The 13,895-nt window shown below is 54.4% G+C and overlaps 4 protein-coding genes across 4 annotated transcripts; 2 read left to right on the forward strand and 2 right to left on the reverse strand.

Annotated features, from left to right (window-relative positions):
* Positions 1-3,818: 3,818 nt before the first annotated feature.
* On the forward strand, positions 3,819-5,637 carry BO86DRAFT_302854 (uncharacterized protein; the record flags this gene model as incomplete). The annotated part of the gene is made up of 2 exons (XM_025667548.1): positions 3,819-4,193; positions 4,255-5,637. The coding sequence occupies 2 exons, from the start codon at positions 3,819-3,821 to the stop codon at positions 5,635-5,637; spliced, it is 1,758 nt and encodes a 585-aa protein (XP_025531854.1).
* A 777-nt stretch (positions 5,638-6,414) lies between these two features.
* Positions 6,415-8,259, reverse strand: BO86DRAFT_434418 (uncharacterized protein; the record flags this gene model as incomplete). Its single annotated transcript, XM_025675897.1, has 7 exons — positions 6,415-6,435; positions 6,498-6,503; positions 6,556-7,046; positions 7,255-7,325; positions 7,427-7,806; positions 8,027-8,059; positions 8,134-8,259. The coding sequence occupies 7 exons, from the start codon at positions 8,257-8,259 to the stop codon at positions 6,415-6,417; spliced, it is 1,128 nt and encodes a 375-aa protein (XP_025531855.1).
* A 1,485-nt stretch (positions 8,260-9,744) lies between these two features.
* BO86DRAFT_137864 (DUF4246 domain-containing protein) lies at positions 9,745-12,332 on the forward strand. Its single transcript, XM_025666163.1, has 2 exons — positions 9,745-12,159; positions 12,239-12,332. Exon 1 carries the CDS (start codon positions 9,830-9,832, stop codon positions 12,155-12,157), a length of 2,328 nt encoding a protein of 775 aa, XP_025531856.1. The 5' UTR covers positions 9,745-9,829; the 3' UTR covers positions 12,158-12,159; positions 12,239-12,332.
* BO86DRAFT_137865 (uncharacterized protein) lies at positions 12,333-13,417 on the reverse strand. Its single transcript, XM_025666164.1, has one exon. The coding sequence runs from the start codon at positions 13,320-13,322 to the stop codon at positions 12,429-12,431; it is 894 nt and encodes a 297-aa protein (XP_025531857.1). The 5' UTR covers positions 13,323-13,417; the 3' UTR covers positions 12,333-12,428.
* Between the last annotated feature and the right edge of the window lie 478 nt (positions 13,418-13,895).

Consider the following 13,895-nt stretch of genomic DNA (forward strand, 5'->3'; position numbering starts at 1 on the left):
ATCACTTTCTTGACTTTTTTGTTCCCCCTCTCTGCGATGACGCCTGAGGCGGAGAAAAGCCTTGGTGTTCCTTTTGGCGGAGCTGTCACATCCGAAGGATTCCCGGATCATGAATCATGACATCGTTCTGCCTTGGACAGTGACCGCATCACGGAGTTCGTACTCTTCGTGACATAAAAAGTGCTCGCAAAGTATACCCAGTACGGAGTTCGGAGTATACGTGGTAAGGTAAGGTACTAGGTAGGGAGCTCACTGGATTGAAGGTAGTCTAATTGACCAGATTGGGAACGCCTCAGGCCAGACTACGGACGGACGGTCAGAGCCGCCGACGGGTGGGGAGGGGAGGAGCCAGAGGAGCAGATGAAAGATGAAAGATGAAAGATGGAAATGCTCCATTCCAGTTATGATCGCATCCACCATTACCAATCAGGAAATGATACCATGTCCGGAGCATGGCAAGGGCCCGATGGTCCGATCCCGTGATTCGTGATTGTGTGGGAGGTTGTTGACCGCCACGGCAATGATCGGCCAGGATCAAGAACCTCCAAAACAACGCCTGCTGTCAACAGGGAGGACGCTCCGTAATCGAGGCGAAGAACCACACCTCACTTCCTAACTTACCCACCATCCTCGTATTCCGATCGGAACCAACATCCCCCCCTTCATCAATTAATTCCAATGACGATGGCAATAATAATAATCCCACCCCTTGCACTGCCTGCGATCCACCCTTCCGCCCGCATTTGGGCCGAAGTGTTGAATAGTCGAGGCGAGATAGACGCTTAGCGAGCGCAAAGTACGGAAATGAGAGACATCCCCAAATTAAATGGCCCCCTCTGTCGTCCCGTTCCAGAGCGACATGTCACGGGGCGGTGATTGACAATCAGAATGAGGATGATGAGGATGGCAATGAGGATTGACTGATCTTGATTGCGACCAATTTCGTCCGTTTCTACTTTCTACGTACCGTACCCCTATTCGTTTACGGACAGCGCCAAATTGCAACTAAGCTGAGCTGAACTCCACCAACTAGGGGTCATGCCAATGATGTTGTCTGAGTGTCAGGTGTTTGTCGTGTCCTTTGGTTGGCACTTGTGACTTGACAAATTGACCGAGAAACATTACATCGACTTTGGAAGGAACTAAATGGGGCCGTTGCTCGGCGGCATCCATCCGAAGCGCTGTGCATCTTGAAAAGGCGTTTCCACCGTGTCTGATTGCCTCGTGGTGGGTGGTGCGTAACTGTGCACAGTCCAGCGCTTCGGCAATCCTTAGGCACCAAGGCGTCTCGGCTGGTGCACGCGCTTGTCTGAGTCGCTCCTTTCCCCGTCTCTGGCTGGCACGCCCGCGAGGCCCAAGAGGCCCAAGAGGCCCAAGAGCCAACCAACAACAGGTTTGAGAGTTCGCGGAGGCCAGGCCTGTGTAGTACCGTTACAGAATCTCAGGCGGAACAAAGAAACGAACCTGCGCAACACCCGACTAGAATGCTACTCGACGGCGCGACTAGTCCGGGATCTGTCTGTCGATCGGCCTTAAAGGCCATCTCCACGTGCTGTGGCACTTTTAATGATCCTGCCTAGGATGCCGCATGCGGCCGAAATGAGTGCCGTCGTGGTGGGTAGTAGCCGTCATGCCACATGGTTGTCCCCCTGGGTAGTGTACAGTACTACTACGTATGGAGTATGTACTAGTAGGGTTACCAGGGGGGTGGGAGGGGGGAGTAGGGGGTTTGGTTGGCTTGGACTGGGATGGTCGGGTTGGGAGGTAAGCAAGTCATCATCAACAGTAGCAACATCAGCAGCAAGCAACAACAACAACTACTACAACATCGCCAACACCAACACCATGAACTGTCATCACGAACCATGGCATGATGTTGCCCTGCTACTTTCTGGGTTGGTTGAAATTAAAGCCAGCCTCCTTGTTGCCCTCGTGGGGTTTTAACTTTCCATTCCCGGTTTCTGATTCAGAACGTTTCCTCTCATTCTGTCCTGGAGAGCTATCGGCTCCGATCTGTTCGGAAACTCGAAATTCATCTAACCTTAGAAACAAACCACAGGACAGCTTCGATACTCTGCTTTCCCTTTCCTTCTGGTTTTCTCCACCCCTATCTATCCAAAGTACGCGCCAGGATTGAGCGCTCAGGCTGAGCCAAAACCAAAAAATAAAAAAAACCTACGACGAGCCTATCCGATACCATAACGAGCTCCCCTCGCTTTCTTCGTCTAAGCGCCTGTTATTCATTATCCTGCTAGCAGCTGAACCAATCATCTCCAAATTTCTATACGATCAGTCCTATCAGTGATTCCGGCGCCAGTCCGATTTTTCCATTGTGTGGACGCCACGCGTGGGCGCCAACCCCACTCAGGGGAGAGCGCCAGCCGCCAAGCACAGGTTAGTGTCAATAGCCGGTATGTGGCCATGTGCCAGACCAGATGGGCTGTCAGCCACTTTGATTAATTGATCCAGTGACAATCAATTATTGAGGATTAACGAGACATGACGCAGTAGCTGGCTGGCTAGCTGGCTGGTTAGCTAGCTACTAAGTTAGCTAACTTCTAGCCAACTGAGTTTTCCGGTGTCTCGACCAAACGAACATGGTCCAAGCCTAGCTGCACCTTCCGGATATCCATCCCCGGGGGCACAGCACACTATTCTATTTTCTCCGACCACCATCCGGATATTTAGCCAGATTGTTTATGATTAACCAAAAGACTGGTATTTGAGGTGGTAATTATGTAAAATCAGTGGATGCTAAATTGGATGTATCGGGAAAATTCCAAAGGAAAAAAAAAGGTTGGTTAGCTATACCCGGTCGGGAAGAGGAGATACTTGACGGCGTTCATAGCAATGCAGGTTCAACTGGCTGGTCAGTCGTAGATCTTCCCCGATATGGTTCGGAGTTCAGAACAGAGCCGCCGTTTTGTCTCGTAGCCTCGTTCGGAGAATCGGAGGGGAGAAAGGGCAATTTAAGCATGGTGGTTGTGGGGGGGGGGGGGGGGGGGAATGATATGGGGATGAAGGTGGGGGTTTTAGTTTTACGCTCAGCTGTCCGCAGGCGGGTAAGAGCCCTAGCTATCAGTCCGCTATCATGAATGCCTTGGACGTTGCTGATGTGTGTACAACGAAGTAAATAGCAATTGAACAACGGTTCTGTTATGATGCAGATAGCCTAAGCTGGACAGCTGAGATGTATTGGCAATAGAAGTTTTCACACTATAGCAGTAAGAATATGAACTTGAAGCTATTTAACCTTCTGATGCCACCACCTGGTATATATATATTGAGAGAAGAATAGTAGTAGAATAAGAAGTAATTTTGTATAATTCATAACTACTACGATGACCCCTCAACTTTTCAACCACAACTGAAAAGTAAGTAAGGCTTATAACGCTCTTACAGAGGGGGCCTGAGCCATATTCGAACCCATGAGGAAGTAACAGATAAACAATATACGACATGAGGACAACAACCCCAGAGCCATAGAAGCAATGATTCACTTTTTCTAGGGATCTAATCATGATAGCAGTGGCAGCAACCAGGGTCAAACTTCCGGAATGCTGTCTAACATCCTAGTAACCTCTCACCGCTCTACTGTGTTTTCTATTGCTCCTCCTTCACCCCAATCCCCCCAACTTCTCGACCATCCCTACCCCAGTCTCCGCATTCACCCTACCGGCTCTTCATGCGGCCGTCGCTGGCGGACTGGAGATGCTCTAGTACGTATTAACCTACCGCTGGCTCGCGAGCTTGCGCTCCGCTCACACTCATGCTCACCCAGTCTACCTTTTCGAATCCAGTCCCGCCCCGCCCGACTGATGCTGAGCGCCCCAGCCCGGCGGCAGCTGACAGCGACCAAACCCCCCTCCCCGTGCGAGCGGACAGCACCTGATGAAACCCTTTTTCAGTTCACCCGCGGCCGATTCCTCACCGACGAGGCCAGTGAATTAGGCCAGAGACACATCCGTTATGACGTGAATGAGCTCGCCTGCCTAGCTATTCGGGCGGCCGAGGTTGCCAGCGATGATGGGCCGCGGACGTGTATCGGCATTGAAAAAATGGCCGACGGGATGCACAACAAGGCTATACGCTTCACCATGGACAATGGGTTTCAGGCAGTGGGCAAAGTTCCGAACCCGAATGCTGGGCTTCCGCACCTCACCACTGCCTCGGAGGTCGCGACGGTGGACTTCGTATGCATATCTTCCTTTCCTTTTCGTGGCTATTGTACGCGAGTGTTGACATAAGAGATAGATGAGGAACGTCCTCGGTACGCCGGTGCCCAAAGTTCTGGCGTGGAGTTCTTCGACTGACAATCCGGTGGCGGCGGAGTACATCCTCATGGAGTATGCATGCGGCGTACCGCTGAGTAGCCTGTGGGATCAACTTGGCGTGTCGGTTAAATTTAAGGTGTTGGAAAGGGTTGCCGCCTACCAGCAGATCTGGTCCCAGGTTCGCTTTGCGCAGTATGGGAGCCTGTACTACCGAAGTGACCTCGATAGGTCAGTTCCCAGTCTCCAGTACACGGATAAAGATGGGAACCGCGCCGTCGATGAGAGGTTCGCTGTTGGGCCTTCGGTGAGTCGGCAGAATGTCGATGATGGCAGGGCAGCGTTGGGATTTGACCGCGGCCCCTGGGATACCGTAGACGATTATGAACGGGCCATCGGAGAGCGCGAAGCTTATTGTATTAGACGCATGGAGCAACTGCCACGATCACCCATTGCGATTCACTACTCGGGGACGTACCAGCCGTCGCGCGAGACAAAGCTTTTCGCGATCGAGAGCTACCTCAAACTGGTGGAGTACTTACTACCCGAGGACGAGGGGATATCAGCGTCCTGCATCTGGCATGACGACTTGCATGTCGAGAATGTCTTTGTCAATCCAGAGGATCCGTCAGAGATATGTGCCTTCGTTGATTGGCAATCTACAGAACTCGCCCCGCTCTACCATCACACCATCGAACCGTATATCCTAGACTACAATGGCCCACCACTCGACGGCCTCCTCGACCGACCGAAGCTCGCCGACGTCAAAGCGCTGTTCCAGGACGAATACGACCAAGTAGTCGCAGCCCGCAAAGCGGAGGCCTTATTTACTAGCATGTCTCTGCTCGCCCTTTACAGATACCTCCTGCACAAAACGATGCCCCGGTCGTTCAAGGCGGTCGAGTTCCGGCAGACAGACTGCTTCGACCTCCTTCTGTTGGCACGGAACTTTCTGGTCGACGGCGAGGCGACCTACCTCGGGCTCCTCGCCAAGCAGCAAGAGGAGAATTGGGCTGGTGTGTCGAGGATATCGGGGACTGGCGGAACCAAGGCACCGCTTACGTTCTCGAACGATGTTCTCCGGAAGATCCGATCCGATAGCGCAGGCGCTTCGGCAGCAATGGCGCTGATGGGAGACGTGCAGCGCATGATCGGCAGCCAGTATTTCCAGGCCCGGGGCTTGGTGAGCCATGCGCAATTCGCGGAGCTCGACCGCATTCTCCCCAAGGCGAGAGACGACTTTGTGCGGGCGCATGCGCGCAACGATAAAAAAGAGCTGGAGCTCTCCCGCGCGTGGCCGTTCGATTTACCGGATCGTGGGGCGCAAAGAACCGTAATAGCTCGACCCACCAGAGCCCATGAGTGAGTAAGAGATATCTCTGATAGGCTATACAGGTAATACTCGCTTCTTAGGTGGTCGCAGGTCCCATGTGCGGGAGCCCTGGGTTCGAAAGCAGGTCCACCGCCGTATACCAGTGCTCCGGGTTCCAGCACAGCATTCTAGAACAAAGCCTATCGGGAGTTCCCTCCTCTTTATCGGTCTCTTCTGCGATGGAGACTAGGACCGTTTCTTCTTTCCCGCCGATGAGTTCGGGGAATCGGAATGGTCCTATCATGCCAGTTGGTCAGGAGTTGCGTTTTAAGCTGGCGAAAAACAGGTAACATACCCCTCATCGAATCACTGATCACTTTCTCGTCCTCGGCCAAGCAAGTCAGGGGGATAGCCCAGGATGGAAATGGTCTGGGCTAGATAGGCTTCATCTGTCGAGGCTGAGGCGCGCGGAGCTTGGAGTAAGCAGTGGTGTGTTGGAAGGTCCACGGCTGTACAATAATTGCCCGCCAAGCTGATCGAATACGCAAGAGTGGGCAATACTGAATATAAAGACTATATTCGGGCCACACCTCGTCACCGTGCACGGCTGGAAGCCCAAAGTCTAATCGGCCTATTTCGTTGGGGGTATCGGCCCCCCTGGGGGTTTGGGAGAGGCATATGTGGGAAATACATCAAACTATTCAACGTTTTGATTTTGCTTAGTTGAAGTATGTATGAAGTATGTATACAGTGCGGAATTGGACACAACGCACATAGGATGACCGCCTCATGCAAAAATCATTAGATCGACTCAGGAATGTCTGATCACAGCTAATCGCCCAGCATGAAGATCTCTAAATGTATATAGATAAGCAAGAATTCTAGATCCAGCAGTATCCCCCCCCCACACACACCACCCCCTAGGACAATGTACAATGCACTGTACAGTACATTTCACTCCTCAAAACTTACCACCTTCCCGCCATGCCCATACCCCTCCCCCTTCTCCCCCAAGTCCGCCAAATCCACCCCCCAACCCCTATCCGTATCCCTATCCCCCAGAACATCCCCAACCCCTCCCCTCTCAAAATTATAGTTGACATCAACAGTCCTCAACACCGAAACCCCCCGCTCCCCCCTCCCCTCTCCATCCTCCAAACCGCCAGAGGGAACCATGACCTCCACACTAGCCGAATAACTCCCACCCCCGACGCGGAACCCATCAAAGAAGATCGGGTTGTCGGTCACCACCGGCCGCGTCAGATGGATACTCACCGTCTGGAGGTGTGGGTGATGCGGCCGTGCGACGCCTTTCCCTCCTGCCCAATGATAGATGTTGTCGATGATGGGCGCACAGCGCGAACACGCCCGGCTGAAGAGCGGGTAGAGCGGGGGCATGCAGGCGCAGATGATGGAGGCGCTGGCCTCGGTGCTGGCGAGGAGGGCGGTGGTGCGGGATTTGTCTGTGGCCCCCCGGCAGAACACCCGGGGGGTTGGGGTTAGTGGTGTTTTGGGCTGGGTTGCGTTGATGGTGATGGTGATGGTGATGGTGATGGTGATGCGTGGAGTTGGTTAGGGTAGGATAGGGCAGGTAGGGTAGGATAGGGCAGGTAGGATAGGGTAGAATAGGTTGGGGCAGGCAGGTAGGGTAGGGTAGGGTAGGCAACATACGCGTTAAATCCCCCCCTCTCGTCAGAATCTCAATCACCGTCACTAGCTGGATGATACTGATGACTACCACTCTATCTCAACGTCAGCACAACATCAGCATGAGCACCACATCCAATCCATCCCCCGCCATCCCGAATCAAGAAAACAGAAGGTAAAGAGGGACAGAACATACACCAACCCCACCCCAAACAACAAGAACAACCCCCCCTTCACCCGCCGCCGCAGCGTCAGCGTCGGGATCACGACCAGCGGGATCGCCAGCACGACCACGTGCGTCGCGATCTGGATGGCGCCGTTGCTCACCCACACGGCCTTTTTGGGCAGGCAGTGCTGCCCGGCATCCTGCTCCAAAGACCAGAAGTCGTGCACGGGCAGGCAGAAGAGGAATGCGCTGGGGATGATCCATATCCCCGCGACGGTGAGGAGGATGGCGAGGCTGTAGCTCGTGAGGAGGACGCGGCGCAGCCGGAAGAGGCGCGTGTAGAGGGCTAGAGCGGAGAGTTTGCTGGTGAGGAGGGTGAGGTGGTAGAATGGGAGGGAGAGGTAGAGGGCCTTTTCTGGTTAGGGGGGTTGTTTATTTATTTGAGAAGGGCCTGGGGAGAGGAGGGGGACGGACTTTGAGTTGGGTTTGGAAGGCGGTTGGGGTGAGGGTTTCGCGGGGGTGGCCGAGGCCGTGTCGGATTTCTGGGGAGGGGTTAGCTTGGGGATTATAGGGATGAGGTTGATTGAGGTAAGAGGGTTAAGGGGGAGGTGAGGTGGAAGACTTGCCTACAACGCGGCAGGAGAGGAGGACGAGGTTGGCGGCCTATGGTTATGTTAGGGAGGTAGATGGAGGTGATGTTCATGGCCGAGATGTATACAGCCTCGAGGAACACCTACCAGAGCCACCACAATCAGCAAATCATCCCACCCCGCACTCCGCAGACGCAGCCGAGTCCACAACCGGAGAATCACCGCGATTGTTGCGAGACCGGTGAACGATATCAAGAAGGCCAACACTTGCATTGTGCATGCTCTGCTAAGCGGTTGGGGTGTTGCGTGACCGGCAGTGTGCCTCTATATTAATCATATCCATTGAATTCTTCACATCTTGAATTGAAGATGAAAAGATTCAAATAACTTCCCCAGCACATATGGGCCTAGGCCCACAAAATTTGTCCGAGTAGCCCCGATTCCTCTTTGCAGGACGGGCAGCGGCTCGATCGATGGTATACTTCGGATCGTGGATGCGGGAGCATCACTGCGTTCCATGGATGCACCACAGCCCGAATCCCGCACTCCAATGAGATGCTACACAAGAGCAATGTGAACGGTTGTCAGATGCAAGCTAGGCGATTTCGAGCAATCTGCCAGAAAAATGGAAGAAGTCATGATCTCATGAGATACTGCCCCCGTACGTACATGCTTGATCCGGAAGGGTGGCAAACGCTCACACAATGCCATAGAACTCTTTGGTTGTTCAACCGATTCTCAGCGTTCATGCTATGCGCTATGCCGAAATAGTCGGTCAGGACCCCGGTGGTGTTGGATCGTTTTTCAAATAAGCGTCCCACGGAATACGGTTTGCTGCCTCTAAACGCTCGGAGAAGACCGATGCCCTGTGAGACAAAGATTCGGCCGAATACTATGATATGAGTATAGTCAAAGTATTTCTATAAGTTATCAAAAACCTCCCAGGTAATTGTACTATTTTCTCAGGAATATGTATTGGAACCTTCTGTAGAACTACGAAAAATTGATGGAACATTTACTAACAAAGTTTATGCTTTTAAGGCTATTGCTGTATTTTTCCAAGTAGGAGATATGTCAAGCACATACGACCACAGGGTGTGTAAAACAGGGCTTCCCGTCCGCTCAGCCGTACTTAAGCCCCCAAATTGAACGCGGCCGACTGGAATCTGAGCCTTTTCTCAGTTGCTGCTGCTTTGTGGGTGAGCAGCGCTGAATGGGCTAGGTGAGTAAATGGGCAGGCAGGCCCCCTTAAGTATTGAGGTGAGGGGAAGGTTTAACAGCTACAGACGACATGGAGCGAGCACAGACCATAGGACAAACACCTATACATCAAGCAGAGGGCAGGCTGTCAGTGGCACAAGAAGAATCTCAAGATCAAGAATGCAAAGATGAAGATCCTCAATTGATTTGATTCCCGTGTCAGCTGTGTGGTCCAGAGCGAGTGCACGTGCGGGGAATTTATCTCTGCTACGTCGTTGAACAAGTGAGGTCTTGTTTTGTATATTTGGTGAGCAGTGTTCCACCTGGAATCTAAATGTATTCAAGTTCTGCTCAGCAAACTACAAAGTACAAGTACTAACCTGGCTATCTGTGTGCAGCTTTCGGTTCAACCGTCTTATCAGCTATACTAGCAATCAGGGTCGATAGAATGCCAGACTAAACACCAAAGGGGCTAGCCGACCCTGCCTGACCAAATACATAAAACCAGTCGGATCCCCCCTTCAGATTCTCTCTCTCTCTCTCTCTCTCTGCGCGAGGCTTCACATTTTCATCCCCCCCTCACCCGGGTTCATCTTTTTGCATCTCAATCACCAGAACACCCTTCTCCCCCTCTTGCTCCAGCATGCACGATGATCAACCGCCACCTACCGACAAAGATGACCAACCCACCATTATCACCTTCGACAACAGCGGCGACGGCCCGCTCCAAGTACCCGGGTTTGGCACTATTCCTCTGGCCTACGAGCTCCCATCCGACGCGCGCTTTGCCCACGGCATCCAAGAGTGGCGACAGGCGCCCGCCGTCACCGCGCGAGAGCTGGCCATGACAGCCGCCATGAACCGTCTGACCGACCGCCCGAACTGGCATGTCGACGTCTTCGATGATGGGGTCGTGGCGCGCTGGCGACAAGACAGCATCGCCTCCCTCGCGATGAATCCACTGCTGAGTGATCGGGCCTGGGCCTGGTGCGTCCGGGAACTGCGCGATAAGGCCGTCGAATATCGTCACGAGGGACATATCCGGGTGCTAGATACGGGGTCCTGTGTTTGCAAGTCTGACTATGTTCCTGCGCGAGGACCGGGGGAGCTGGCCGGGGAGTTCCGAGGCGCCGTGAGACCGGTGCTCCGCGCACTCATGCAATCCGGGATGGTGGATTGGCGGTCACGGCATCGATTGAGCATCATCGACCCGACTTTGTTTCCGCTGGTCTATGGGCGGAGCTTGGTCTTGGCGCATGGGGGTCGAGTGGAGATAGGGGATGTGTTGGGCGCGTACCAGGGAGCGACCACCCTTGCGCCTGCGCATGTGGATAAGCGGACCGATGCGGCGGCGGTTCAGAGGCAGATTGAGGAGGCCCGGACTGTGCATGCCGATGATGAAACAGCGCCTCACTATCGGTGGAGCGCGAATTATCAGGCTCTACCGTGTGAAGTGGAGTTCATCGGTGAGGCAGGGTCAACGCAGGTGCGCCTCACATCGTACATCAACAATCTACACCCGATGCACAAGCACCTCTACCGGGCAATTGAGACGCTGGTGAGCCGGGCGATTCCATTGTGGAACAGTTGTCTGGTGCAGGGACAGCGCGGCTGGAAGGATATCCTAAACCAAGGCCAGCTGGGGCCGGTCCCGCTCCGGATCATCACCTATGGCGTCGAATGGGAGAATGAGCTTCCCGAATGGCTGCTCGCCTTTCGGGTCCCAGGGCCCGGCAGGAAGAGGATGTACCGCAAAGCGCGAGAAGCGCTTCTGGACAGTGCGGGCGATGACACGGACGAGGGCCGCAAAAGACACCAAGAGGCGCAAGAACGGCTGGAATGCTATCCCGACGTGGAGGAAAATGAAGAGAAGGAGTTGCCGCCCCCCGAGTCAGACCTCTGGCAACGCGCGAAGGACTATCTCGAGCGCCCTGAGGACGGGTCTAACACTCCCGTCTCTGCCCCGGACGACTGGCAGCAAGACACGTGGGGGAAGATCCAAGGCCATCTCAAGCGGCGGCTGCGTTTCTGTCACCCAGAGCCAGGGACCGCGTTTTCTTACGAAGAGTGGAAGACGGCGCGCCACAACGAGAGAGCTGTGGTGGATCTGGTCCGCGAGAGGAAGGACTGGCACAATACTTCCTACGAGCCAGTTACGCCGCCCCACAAACCTTACACAATTCGGCTCCAGGACACTTTCCGTTTGCAGGGACTCCAAATCATTGTAAACATGGAGAACATCGAGCTTACCCCGGACAGTCGGGACTACAAAGGAACGGACTGGCACATGGAAGGCCAGCTCAACGAGCACATCGTGGCTGTTGCCGTGTTTGCATACGATATCGACAATATCACTGAACCCCGAATCGCTTTCCGCCAGAACACGAAGCTAGATGAAAGCTTCTATCGATATAGGGAGTACAAAGAGCAAGGGCGAAAGTGGCCGTGGCATCCCCGATTGCTGCCGGCCCGGAGATGTGGGAAAAACCCCCACTCGGATTTGAATGAACTAGCACAGATCTTAGGATTTTCAAGCTTCGACCTCGATGCCGATAACCACACAGCAAGGACATGGCAGGATAAAGGTGCAGTTTCGCTCTCGCAAGGGCGTGTGATCGCATTTCCCAACCTTCTCGAGCACCGCGCCGAGCCCTTCTCCCTGGCCGATTCCAGCCGCCCGGGGCATTATCGTACCATCACATTGCATCTGGTTGACCCGCACTATCGCATCTGCTCCACCCGTAATGTGCCGCCGCCGCAGCATCACTGGTGGGCACAAGCGGCCGGGGAGACCCTGCGCGCTGCTGCCCGACTCCCCCAGGAGATCATTGACAAGATCCTGCAACACACCGGCAGCTGGCCTATGGGGTTGCCGGAAGCGCGACGGCACCGCCACGCGTTTTGGAAAGAGCATCGCTGGAATAACCTGGTCAGGATGGATAGGGTCGATCATCCATACTTCAACTGTTGAAAGTACGCATTATCATTGGAGGCCCTAGAAGGTCTGGCGGGAGCCAAAGAGGAGAATGTTGGCTAACAAGCATAAATCTAGAACTCGGCACCAGCAACATTTACATGTACATAGAATTCAAACTTCCAAGATCACATCCGAAAGATCTTGTCTAAGCTAGCCTTGATAACTACCGAAGCGCCCAGCAGGCACATAACGAGAATGTGCCCGACTCCCGGGACATGTTCTTTGACCTCTGACCTCGCCCGAGCAAAACCCATGGGTATGACCTTCAGTCCGACTCGGAGGACGAGCTGGAGGAGCTAAACTCGCTCTCACACTCGCTCGACGGCCACGCCCGCGACGACGCGTCATCACTCGTCGGAAACTTGTCCTCGATGGCGCGGGTCAGACTGGTGATGGAGGTTGCCAGCGCCTTGACGATATTCAAGTGATTGTGGTCCGAGACCTCCCCGGCGAGAATATCATGCTCGTAGGTCAACGAGAAGGAGCGAATGTTTTCTTTCAGGGTCGCGCCCTCCTCGGCCGTGAGTTCACCCTCTTGGATGGCGCTGTCGATCCCGGCCAAGGTCTCGGGCCACTTGAACCCGTTCGCGGTGACCTGGACCCAGTCATCAAACGTCGCCTCCCCGAGACGGGCTTTGAACGCCGCCTCCTGGATCTCGAAGACAGGGGGCGTGCGCGCCGCCTTGACCTGCTGGGCCATGGCCACCGCTTGTTCCAGGTCGTCCTTGCTCACGCCGTCCGCGGCGATGGCGGTGTCGGCGGCGTTGAGGACCGTCTCGAAGACGAGGGGGAAGGATCGCGCGTCGACAGTGATGTGCGGCAATAGTAGGCTCAGCTGGTACCGCGCAGAATGGGGGATGCCGCTCGACAGCCGGGTCACGGCCCCCGTGCCTGGGGTCTTGGTGTGGTCCGCCGCGGTCGGCCGGTACGCCGCGCGCCAGTTCGAGTCCATCAGGTACTTGGCGAACTCGTCGAAATAGCACATGTGTCCGTACCTGGTGGCACAGCCCGGCGCGATGGTCTTGGTCACCCCCGTGTCCCATTCCAGTTTGTAGACGTAGTAGTAGTGCAGCAGCTCGTAGGGCGCCGCCTCGTTGTTGGCCAGCACCCCGGTCAACAAGACCGAGCACCCGAGGAGAAGCAGGTCAAATGCCTTCATCTTGTCTGGCGCATACGCGGAGCACGAGCGAGCAAAGTGGGCGTGTATTGTCCTCTGACCAACGAAAGCAATAACAAAAGAAAATGAGATAACGAGTGACTGCCTAAGGAGCGAGACTGAGAAAAACAGCAAGAAGGAGTGACTTCCCAAGAAACATCCCAGGGCAAGCGAGTGACAGAGAGCGACGATGCTATAGGAAGAGAGAGAAGAGAGAACAGGAGGGAAAGAGATTGCAGGAGCGTGGAGAGCGAGAAACAACCCGACGGATAAGTCCTAAAGGGGGGCTGACAGCAACCCGAGGATCTATGGCTGCGCTCAGCCAGACAGGATACTGAAGCTCCATTCGCCTCCTGATTGTGCAGCCATGTGCCATTTTGGTTGAGACAGGTCAGGCGTACCGGTCCATCCGGATAGATCGGAATCGTAGGTGCTTCCCTCCTATCCCGAACGTTGGGAAGCACTCTCTGTGCCAATTTGCAAGATACACAACAATTTCCTTCCTATCGATAGTCGGGAAGTCCGTCCAAAGAAAGCGAACCATCTCTGAGGAGGCGAATTGCATGCATGCAGAAT

This window comes from Aspergillus japonicus (genome assembly GCF_003184785.1).
Source record: "Aspergillus japonicus CBS 114.51 unplaced genomic scaffold BO86scaffold_4, whole genome shotgun sequence".
NCBI lineage: Eukaryota > Fungi > Ascomycota > Eurotiomycetes > Eurotiales > Aspergillaceae > Aspergillus > Aspergillus japonicus.

Coding starts and splice junctions, on each gene's coding strand:
- BO86DRAFT_137864 (XM_025666163.1), top strand. CDS start 9,830: ATGCACGATGATCAACCGCCACCTACCGACAAAGATGACCAACCCACC.
- BO86DRAFT_137865 (XM_025666164.1), bottom strand. CDS start 13,322: ATGAAGGCATTTGACCTGCTTCTCCTCGGGTGCTCGGTCTTGTTGACC.